Raw genomic sequence first — 11,814 nt, forward strand, 5'->3', positions numbered from 1 at the left:
ATTCTATATGTTAAGCTAACTGTTATAGTTATGAATATAATCATTCATTTAGAAGTTACACTGAACTGATTTTTTTTTTTTTACATGGAATGTATTGCTAAGATAGTGACAGTTTACGTTCCCCAATTTAATCAAGAATCTTCTTTTTTCCATGACTAGAACTAATGGATCATCCACAATTCTGACTATTGAATCTCTGAATTGCGTGTGATTCATACATCACATAACCTCTGATGTCTGTGCTTACCACAAAAACTCTGATATCTAGGTTCTTATCTGAAGAAACCAACAATAAGAGTGGACAATTTCCATGTCATTAATATGTTTGGTTGTTTTCTTGGCTTATTTGCAGTGGCCAAGGTTCACATGTTAAACTGTTATCATTTGATTTTCATATCTTTCATGTCTTTGTTCTTATTGTGGTCTACTTAGGTTCTGAATCTTCCTTATGCAACCAAGGTTGGCATCTAAAATTGCTTGTTTAAGGGCATGTTGCTTGGCCCCTTCATCTGAGAAGCACATGAGAATTTGACTCATGAGAAGGTGATTCTCACGTCTCAATGTGTGAATCATTCTTTCATGGTTTATGGGAGAATCTCTCTATGTGAATCATTCTGTCAGGTGGATCATGAGATTGATTTTTCTCAAGTTTGCAAAAGGTGGGTCATGAGAATCATTCTGAGAGAAGGATTCTCACTGGGTTCCAAGCAATCGTGCCCTAAATCTCATTCATGTACACAACCAAATCCGTTAGCCCCAAATAATAGTCCAAAAGAGTGAATGCTTTGGGATTTGAAGAAATAAACAGTGGAATAAAGCGAACTTTTCTGGTGGCTAAATATTTCTCTTTTGGTCTGTCCTCTTTCAGCAAACCCTCCACTCAATTGCAATGGCGAATTCGGTTCATGTCTTTGTTATTCATTTGGTAGTTCTAACCTCAAGTACAAGTCTCAAAGGAAGAAGTGGGAAACCTTGAATTCTGTTTTTTTTTTGTGTTCAATCGTATTATTCTTTTTGGATATTTTTCTTTGTAATGCATATTACCTTATCTAACTTTTCTGATTTCGATTATCCAGATATGGCGAATGAGCGACTTGATTTACAGGCCGGAAGACGAGGTATTGGTGGAGCTTGAGAAGTACAAATCTCACATCCTATCATGTTCGTCCAAGCCTTGAAGCCCCACCACCGTCCAAAACTTGGATATGATATGCTCACTTTTCATCTAATCTTCTGTAAAAGATGTTCGAATTGACACGGATATACATTGCTCACATTTATTGGTTGGTTGTAGTATACACTGGCGGTTTTTGACATACTCGGATGTGCTTTATGAAAATTGACTCTGGTACAGGTTTCTGTGATCCATGTTGTCAGGTGATGATCCTTGAGGTCTGGATAACCACACCACTTAAACTGGATGTCAGCAAGTGCTTGACAATGGCTAGAACTGCGGATAACCTTTGACTGTCCTCTTTTTATGTGGTCAGAGTCTGGCTGCCCACAGGTGGGCCCAGCCAGACTGAACACACACGCACACACAAGTATACTCACGGGCTGGGCTGGCCCAATTAGGCCGTGGGCCTGATGGCTGGGTTGTGGTTGGGCATCCGGCAAGGTCCAGCTCCAACTGGCCCTAGCTGGAGCCCATCACTTGGTCAGGCTAGGTCATTGAGGGGGCTGTCCCAGATGGCAGGCTGTCGATAGGGTTACCAGCAGCTCGGATTCAGGATGGCTGTTCCAGATCCAATTCAATCCTACTCCCCAATGTATTTTCTGAACCAAAATCTAAACCCTTTTGGATTTAGGGTGGAGCTTTGCAAAATTTTGTTGTTCCATATTCAATCCGATCTGACTCCATAATGTATTATGTGATAAGAAATCCGAACCTTTTGGATCCCTAGCTGTCAGCCCATCAAACTGACGGCCAGGCTGCACCAAGCCAGCCCATTGCCCAACTCTGACCAAAGTGTCGGTGAATTTTACTTTGACATCGAAATTTAGGTGGCGTTAGGATGACACGAGTTGAAGTTTTTGGTTAAGTTTGCAGCGAGATTTATATGTAGGTAGAATTTTGGCAAGGGAGATCTCTCTCTCTCTCTCTCTCTCTCTCTCTCTCTCTCTCTCTCTCTCTCTTGCGTGTGCGAAAGCCTAGGCATTTGCACACTCACAATAATAATCGTCATTAACGTTGATATATATTTGCTGTTTTGTTAAGTTGCAGAGTGGAAAAATGGTTAGGGCTAGGTTTGACACATGACTTTTCTGGTTATCATATTGGTTGAACGGTTAGTCTTGTGGAGAAAGGTGGGAGGGTGAGAAGTAAAGGGAGGAACTATTATTATTATTATTATTATTATTATTATTATTATTGTTAATTTTTTTTAATGTTGTTGCGGGTAGAGAAGGGAGGGGATAAGAGGGCACGGCCTGTTAAAATTTTAGAAAACAATTGGAAGTTAGATTTTTAGTTAAGACGAGTTGGCTCGTGATCCAAACATGACATGGACCTGGTGACAACGGGGGCCTCTGCTTGTTTGGTAGGAGCTGTTGTGTTGAGACGGTGCAAGTTCAAGACCCAATGGTACGATGTATAACCCCAGCTCGCCTATAAAAAAAAAAAGAAAATAACAAAAAGGCATGATGGCCGTAACACACTTGAAAATCCAAATATCCTTGGATGTGTTCGGATTTAGGAAACTCAGTAGAATTGCTAATTCCACTAGATTCTTTTTTATATGGCTGGCAAATCTTGCCAAGTTTCAGTAGAATTTAGGATGCTTGCGGTTGGAAAGAAATCTCAAGGTAAAGGCATTTTGCAACCCCAAAAATTCTCAGTTCGGAGGCGTTCCATTATCTGGGCTTTCTCATACCTTTCCACTAACGATAATGGGGCAAAAAGGCACCAAAAATTCGAGAAAACCTAAGTTAAGCACATAAGCGAGAGATGCAGCATTCACAACCGTTAAGATGAGGAAGAAAATGGATTCTTTCATTCTATTTCTACAATGATCGGGGTCCACATCACATTGCATCGACGAGCAGTGCTGAGCAATGATTGTGGAGGTGGTCTCTCTCTCTCTCTCTCTATAAATATATATATATATATATATATATATATATATATATATATATATATATATATATATATATAGAGAGAGAGAGAGAGAGAGAGAGAGAGAGAGAGAGAGAGAGAGAGAGAGAGGTAGTTGTTTGATCCATAGGTGCTTAAAAGAAAAAGCACGCATGGGATGGACGTTCAACGTTTTTTTGCACATAAAACAAAAACAATATTTTGCTACCAGCTTTGTTAGGACCTTTAGCGGCAGTTCAACAAGCCACTAAAAATATTTTAATGCCCTAGGTGCCCCTCTGAGGCATTTAGCAACATTTTGAACCATCACTATAAGTCCCAGCATAGCTGGGACCTTTAGCAGCGCTTCAAAAGGGCCGCTAAATGCATTTTTTTAGCATAAGAGCGTGTGTTTAGTTTGAGCCCCTACGGATTAAGCAACTACCATTTTTCATATATATATATATATATATATATATATATATATATATATATATATATATAAAGTGATGCATTCCTTAAGCCCCTTTTTCGTTAGATCTAGTTAGGCCCCTAAAAAAATTGGAGGCTAAAAATCTCTGGAAATGAATATCCCAAGATGTCGCCAAACACTAGGACCTTTACATGGCAGAGCGCAAAGGTGAGAAAGATGAGTTCCCTCTCTCTAAATCGTTGTATCCACACCCATCTTCAGTACTCCAATTCCACTGAAGTCCCAAATCCAAGAACACCCGTAGAGTGTGATTGGGATAATGACAGTGACATCCCTCACTTCACCTGGAATTTCTCATTATTGAGAAACTGACTCAGAAAGCACATTTATTTTGTGAAGAGTTCACAGAAAAAAGCTCAGATTGGAACTCATGCTAGTGGCGGCTCTGCCAGGTTCTTTGTTAGATTTGAAGCATACCTTTCATGTCAAGGTGGCTTGCAGCAGCAGATAATTTTTGTAAGCAATGTGAGTTGGTGATTTTATTTATCATGCTGCAATGTGCAAATATTGATGGAACTCCACCTTGAGAGATGTAAAGGCCACACTCAGTGTGGTCTCCTACTCTGAGTTGTTAGTGTTTCATCAAACTAACTGTTCACATATAGATGGACAATATTTGAGATGGTCAATGATGATGTGATTGAAAATAAGAAAACGGAAAAACCGTTTATGCAGATCCAAAGTACTCGTAGATAATCTAGACCAGCAGAGACACATACAGATAAGAAGATAAGTTGATCTATATGTATCCAATCTATCACTATGCTGGAAAGAGCCATGAGAATGACATGATTCTGATGCAAATGCATATGACAAACGGTTCAAGTTTGTATCTCGAAATAGCAGATCCAAATTAAAAGAAATCCCATAAAAGCCACAATTGCTGAATTTGCACCTTGCAAGCTTTTATGTGTTCTAATGTTAAATTGCGAATATGGTCCAAGTACTAAAATTGCCCAGGTTTCCTAAGATCATGTTTTCAATTAGAACCTTAACTTCACCAACCCTGAGAAAGAGAAATTAATAGCGCCCTTATCAAGTACTTGAGAGTTTTTTTTAGAGAATATATATATATATATATATATATATATATATATATATATATATATATATATATATATATATATATATATATATAGGCTTACACTGCAGTTTTACTTACCCTGCAGTTTTTTGAGACTTACATATTATATTCAGTGTCCAAAGAACCAGCCAACCAAAAGGCTCCCTCAAGTTATATTACACTATGAAATTATAAATAGATTGTTGTAAGTGTAACGACCCTAACTCATCTCTCGTTGAAAAGTGTGTTTTTTTTAAAACAATTACAAAAACCATATCCAAAGATCTAGGAGCTTATAGACATAACACACTCCAAACCACAAGGGATCTTATATTAACCATCAACCAAACTAAAATAACTTTATTCATCAATACTTCAAGTTTAAAAACATTAATCAAATAAATATCAATAACAATGGAGTCACACTATCCCAAAGCAAAATGTCAAAACCGTCATGCAGGTCTCGTAGACTCCCTATAGTAGTTAGTCTCATCACTGAACTTCAGAGGGTACAAAAAACATAAAGAGTATAGGGTCAGAATCATAGATCATGCGTACGAATTTCTCTAACAATTCAAATGGGTAAGAAAAGCATAAATCAAATTCATGTAACATTTTTAGCGAAACATAACTACAATAATTTCATAATTCAAATAATCATTCATGCATTTAAAAATAATTATCATGCAATAATAATATATTATATGTGAAAGAACATGTAAAGATACATGAACAAATGCAGAATAATTAATATGCATGATATCAAAGCACATGCATGGATAACTTATTAAGTTATTATCAAAGTTTTCTTTTATATGCATGTTTATATTAAATACATACAAATTTATTTCCACTTTTCATTAAAACCCACGGATACTCAAAACAGACACTACAATTCTCGAATTTCAAGTTGGGTTTTTAGTTGTAGCTTAACACATAATTTATATTTTATTACTAGGTTTCACACTTAACCCTCAGCAGATATCAGGAATCAACATCATCCATTGAAATATTAGAAATTAACATCTAATGTCGAAACACCAGAGAAATCAACATCCGCTGATGACATTTTTTTTGTATACCAAAAACAACAGTTGTGTCTACACACCACCCCCAGAAAAAGTGACAAAATCTTTCTAAAACTGTGGTCGAGAGGTGAACCACCATATCGGGTTCAGAGGCACAATCACATACAGAGTTTTAGCATCCTCACGATTCTCTAAAATCACAATCCAGGATTCTCACACTGTGGAAGAAACATTCAGAAAAAAACATTAATTACATTATTTTGATCTCTTTTATCTTTTTATCAAAAGAAATATTATTTACACAATATCCGTTTTGCAAATCAACATGCAAAATACAACACAGGATCTTGGCTTGTTACAATATTTATCAGTGTAATTAATTTAGAAAACTAATAAATTTTATGAATTTTGCAATGCATTAAACAAAGCTTAGAGCAACACCTGTTCACGACCCATATGCCCTATAGTGGTGCAGATTTTGATCACTCATGCATCACATGCAAAAACCACAATGAGCATGCAATTTATGCAATCATTCAACATACTCACAAATGCACATCCATGCACACATAATAAGAATGTACATATATAATAATTTCATATGCATATGAACACATACTTGGAACACACATCTTGTTCTCATATTTTGTTTTATGTATTTCATTCAAGCATGCATTGATTATTGATGATGCAACAGTAGGCAACTTCAACAATTTATGTGTTCATGATGCAGAGCATCCAGATCATCCATTCAGTGAAGATGAGTTGGATCCAAATCCAACTCACCATATTCGACCTGAGATGCAATATCTCGCAGATCCAATGACATGCATTGATTATTGATAATGCAACAATAGGCAACTTCAACAATTTAAGTGTTCATGATGCATAGCATCCAGATCATCCATTCAGTGAAGATGAGTTAGATTCAAATCCAACTTACCAGATCCAATGACATGAAAGACTATCCAAATTCAATTAGATCTTCGAGAAAACAAAATCCATTTTTATTATCAAATTTCAATTTCTGAGATTTTTGCTTTTACCTTCTCAGAAATTTTTCATTTTGTCAAGTTAAGGAATCATATTATATATATATATATATATATATATATATATATATATATATATATATATATATATATATTAGGTGTCGATTCTATGAATCCGGATAGTTCCAGTGTCTTGTAGGATCTTTTTGTACCAGTAGAGGGTGTATGGGGTTAAAGAGTAGTTTTCTTTTTTTATCTATATAATATTTACAAACTCTCTTTTGTGTGGGTCTATTTAATAGTGTTGTTTGGATTTGATACATGATCCAAATCCGTTTAGACCCTGGGTGGTGCCACTTTATGTGGACATGCCATAGCCCCCATTTGAAATTCCAGTTTGACTCCAAAGTCAAAATGGTTGTTTGGGGAGGTGTCATTGCTCTTAGCCAAAAATAGTCATTTCTTGGCCTTGGGAGGGCGCCAACTTGGGGAATGGCTCTCTCTTTATGAGGCCTCCTTCCCTAGGGTTTAAGAGTCCAAGAGAGGGTCGACCAAGGGAGCTTTTGGTTATCTTTTTTTTTAAGAAAAAAAATTTCTAGAGAATGAATGAAGTAGGAAGAGAGAGACCTTGGTGGAGACTTTGGGCCTGAAGGGTTGTGAGTTGTGTGTGTGCCAGAGTGTGTGAGATGTTGTGCGAGTTCAAGTGCCTCGAAGATTCTGTGCTCGTGGTGTCATCAACCCAAGTTTGTTGAGAACGGCCTGCGTTGCTGCTGAAGTTCGAGTTTTTGTTGGCTGCAAAAACAGATACCCATTTTCTGATATCTGGTTTATCATTTCCTTTTTGTATGAGTGTTATCATTTTCTGCTGGAAACGTTTGCTTAAGACGGAGTTGAGTTGTTTACAACTTGTTGAAGTGCTACTTGTTGAAATAAAAAAAAAACCTTACATGTTGAGTTGCTTGTTGAACTCATCTTTATAAGTCTGTGATTGTTGTTTCTCTAAGTTTCAGTTATTGTTGTTCCATCTGATTTGAGTGGACAAACTTTCCGATAGTGCTCGGTATTTCGCTATGTTCTCCCAAACGGCTGAACAAAAAATTGTGAGCTATAGATTGTTGGAATTAACGTCCGTCTCTACATCGTTCATGTTTAGTGTTTTACCTAAATCTATTTCCTGAAGTGATTAAAAGTCCTGGCAAAGTCTGTTATAGATTGAGAATTGCATGTTTGTCTGCTAGTTTTATTTCCTGGCATCATCTGGTATTTTCCCATGTTCTCCTAAATGGCTGAACAGAAAGCTCTGAATCTTAGCTTGTTGGAAAGCTAACATCTGGAACTCCAACTTTGATGTTTATGTATTTGCCTGAATTTGCACCGTGTTGCAGCTAAAATTTCTAGTAAATTCGGGTACTGCAATGATTTAGATTTTGTGTTAGTTGTGATTCCTAACAGAGTTTAGTATTTGACTCATAATTTTCTCAATACTTCTTTGTTTACTGATTTTTTTGATGTTATGGGAATGACATCCATAGCAACAACTTTCATGTTTTAGACTTTCAGTATTTGGGTCGTGGGTCGTCTGTGCCTTCAAACTGGAGCATGTTTCCTGCCTAAGAAAATCATAAATTGTTATCTCGGTTAGCTTTAGAACAGAAAGTATAGTCACATATTTTGAATATAACTCTCTGGGTATTTGTCTAAAAATTTTGATTTTTAGTTCGTTGAAAAGATCACAGAATTATGAACAACTTTGTTGTTTTGAGTTTTCCGAAGGTCTGAAAACCCTCTCGAAGACGCCTATCCATCCCTCAGTTAGACCTCAATGATTTGTTTGTCCGGTCCAGTGCACTTGACATAACTCGATCATCACAAATCCAAAATATGTGTTTTTTGATCCATTGGAAAGGTGTATTCAGCGCACACCTTTCCCATGTTTGCACCAGTTGTCGAAACAGAGTGCCCTGCCTCTAATTGCAGCTCGTTTGAGCCCAGTTCAAGCTCTACTGTTTAGATTTTAGGCTTCTGCGCATGAAAATCTATTTGGATCTTGGATTGTGGATCAATAACTTCATCGGATCTGCATCAATTCATAATATGCACATCCCTGCCATTATTGTATTTTGCATACGATGACCCTTTTATAATACGAGCACATACTCTTAGTAAAATTTTAATGCTTATGAACAACCACATAGTATGCATGGTAGTCACATAAAAGCATGCATATTGGTCACATGAAAGCATGCATGAGAGTCTGATCATACATAAAAATACATAATCCGGACTTGGGCAAATACATGAATATGAATATTTAATATACATAAATCTAAATATTTCACTTGCATAAATCTGAGCGCTTATCATGTAAAAATCTAAACATTTAACTTATAAAATCTGAGCATTTCACATGTAAAATCTGCACATTGAACATGTATAAACCTAAACAATTAATATATGAAAATCTACACATTAACACGTACAAACCTAAGCATTTGACATGTAAAAATCTATACATTAACATGTATAAACCTAAGCAATTAACATATAAAAATTTGTACATTGAGTGTGGGATATATATATATAGTTTTTCTTATTATTTTTTTTAAACTGTAGCAGTTTTTGAATCTGGCAAGCTGACTGCAATCAGGAGCTTATTAAAAGCCCCCTTTTTTCTTTTTTATAAACCTAGTGCCCAATTTTTTTTATATGAATCCACCCCGAGCTGGCAGCAGTCAGCTGGGGTGTAATACATAGGTTCTGCATTTCTACTTGCATATGTAGATCTGTTGGCCTTGTGACTTCTGATGCCTAAATGCCTTGCTTATTGGATTCTACTATGCCTTTTTCTTTGATCATGCTACTGATGATTTAAAAGGTTTGGCAGCACTTAGCAGAGTAAAATAAATAAATTCACTATGCTTAGTTGGAGTTCTGTTTCACTGTCAGTTACAATCAGCACAAATTTTTTTGTTTGAAATCCACACCGATATTGATGAATCGGCCCGGCCTGGACCTGATCGAAACCAGCTCGTTGCGGGTTATGGTTAACCCTAGTTGAACCTCACTCACTCACTCACTATATATATATATATATATATATATATATATATATATATATATATATATATATATATATATATATATATATATATAGAGAGAGAGAGAGAGAGAGAGAGAGAGAGAGAGAGAGAGAGAGAGAGAGAGAGATATGGCTGTCATGAACAACATATGGAGGATCTAACATTGGATTCTCATACACCATCAATACGCAGATCTGGACTCAATCTGTGCACCCCTACAAGAATCGGCCGATCTGTCCACACGCACAGTGGAACAAATATGTCTTCGGGATAGATTTCACTAAGTGCTCAAAGATCAATAGTCTACATAATCCATTCTGAAATTTTATTTCATATATATATTTCAAAGGAAAAGACTGCATCTTATATATACATATGTATATAGATGCATATTCCAAATCGGATTCTTATTCATTCATTCTTTTCCCTTTTCATAAAAAATGATACATAGATTTCACTTACACTAGTTCTTCCCATTTGAACCGAGAGAGAAACCCATACTTTTTTTGAAGCTCGAAAACAACAGAAAAACCTCGTATAACCGAAGAGAAAGAAGGCTTCTCCTCCTTTTCCCACGGTTTTCTTTTTCCTCTCTCTCTCTCTCTCTCTTTCTTCTTTCTTTCCGAGATAAAATTTCCCCTATGAGATTCTATCTCCAACCTCCTTTCATAAACTTTCTAGATTTTTTTTTTTTGACTTTTCCAACTCTTTCCTCTTTCTAATACTTACCCCTTATTTTTTTTAAGTAACCAAATGTGCTATCCTAGAGGGTGAGGCCCCCCTCTAGAAACCCTAATTACCGTTTTAACTACCTTATCTATTTTTTTTTTAATTTAATAAAATTTTAATATTTATTTAATTAATTATTATTTAATAAATACCCAAAAAACTTCAAAGGGTGTTTTATCCCTCTGGGAATCTTTTTAACCGTAAATTCTCTTAATTTAAACATTTATAATGAATTTAAAGCTTTAATTTTGTTGAATCTGGATCTAGATTCAAGATCCAAATTTATATCCAAAATCCATATGGCTCTTGAACTGGGTCAGATCTTAATTAATATGAGTCTTGGACTAAGTCCAGATCTATATTAACTTAGATTATATGGATCAGATCCAGTCCAATCCAACTTAGACCCGATCCTGGGTCTTTCTTGAAAAAAATATAATTTTTGGGCCAACCGTAGCCTGAATTTAAAAAAATAAAATATCATTGAGCTCAAAATTTTGAGGCCCATCTAACGATATATAACTCAAATTTCGTCTTCAAATTTTGCCTGAATTCAACCCAAATTTTACTTAATTTTAAGTCAAAAATAAAAGTGTTTATCACATTTCAGTTGGCTCGTTTAAGTCTTGTCAATGAGACCTAGGACGGACCCAGATTCAATTGATGCCACCTACAATCAAGCATTTATCGATTTTTCTACGATACAACCAAAATTTAAAAAATCTTTGAATTTAACTAAGTGTAAAAACACATGATATTATAGCAAGGGTTGCGTCACTGAGTTTCCTGCACATTCTGATCTGAATTTCCTGCAAGTTTGAGATGACACTCTCAAAAAAAGCTTCATTTTGAAGCAACCAAATATGTCGCCAAGTAACCAGCAGCCAACATCTCCGTTCATATCCCTTCTCACAGAGCAGATGAGTCTGAGTACACATGCTTACAGAAAATCTGCATTCATTGAAGCAGAGAAACTGCATTTGTTGAACCTTAATCAGGGCCATTTTGTCACCTGATTTAATCCTTCAACGTTGTCTGTTGCAGTCTGGGTTTGGAGAGATACAAACATTAACATACCTTGCTTCTGTAGTCTCCTTAAGAGAAGACAGAGTGTCGAGGTCCGAGATTACCGTCCATCTCAACTGTCAAATATACTCTCATGCGATCACTGCATTTGTAATTCACATTTGTTCTCTCTAAGTACCTGAGAGTTAAGCAAGAAAAAGTGAAAACCTAGAGCTCTTTCATGTCCTCGGTCATTATTTAACAAGTAAACACAAATAATTCTCATTTGTTCTGCATGTAGTTAATGTTTTCAACCTATGTAACATGGACTCTTCTAACAGGGCACTGCAC

At 36.0% G+C, this 11,814-nt stretch overlaps 1 protein-coding gene and 1 long non-coding RNA gene across 3 annotated transcripts in view; one reads left to right on the plus strand and one right to left on the minus strand.

The window, feature by feature from the left end:
* The window catches only part of LOC149815021 (WD-40 repeat-containing protein MSI4-like), a 67,246-nt gene extending 65,929 nt beyond the window's left edge, over window positions 1-1,317 (plus strand). The window contains exons 15-16 of one of the 2 annotated variants that reach the window (XM_089990332.1): window positions 869-962; window positions 1,077-1,317. In XM_089990332.1, coding sequence (XP_089846458.1) covers window positions 869-962; window positions 1,077-1,135 — 153 coding nt within the window. In that variant the 3' untranslated portion in view covers window positions 1,136-1,317. The remainder of the gene's footprint in view (window positions 1-868; window positions 963-1,076) is intronic. The other variant, XM_089990333.1, reaches the window with a different exon arrangement.
* A 9,859-nt stretch (window positions 1,318-11,176) lies between these two features.
* On the minus strand, window positions 11,177-11,663 carry LOC149815022 (uncharacterized). Its single transcript, XR_016428052.1, has 2 exons — window positions 11,536-11,663; window positions 11,177-11,432 (listed from the first exon to the last, which is right to left on the minus strand). It is a non-coding gene; the product is annotated as an uncharacterized LOC149815022 (long non-coding RNA).
* Window positions 11,664-11,814: the final 151 nt, after the last annotated feature.

The sequence above is a fragment of the Nuphar pumila genome, chromosome 15, assembly GCF_984573655.1.
Source record: "Nuphar pumila chromosome 15, dmNupPumi1.hap1.1, whole genome shotgun sequence".
Lineage (NCBI taxonomy): Eukaryota > Viridiplantae > Streptophyta > Magnoliopsida > Nymphaeales > Nymphaeaceae > Nuphar > Nuphar pumila.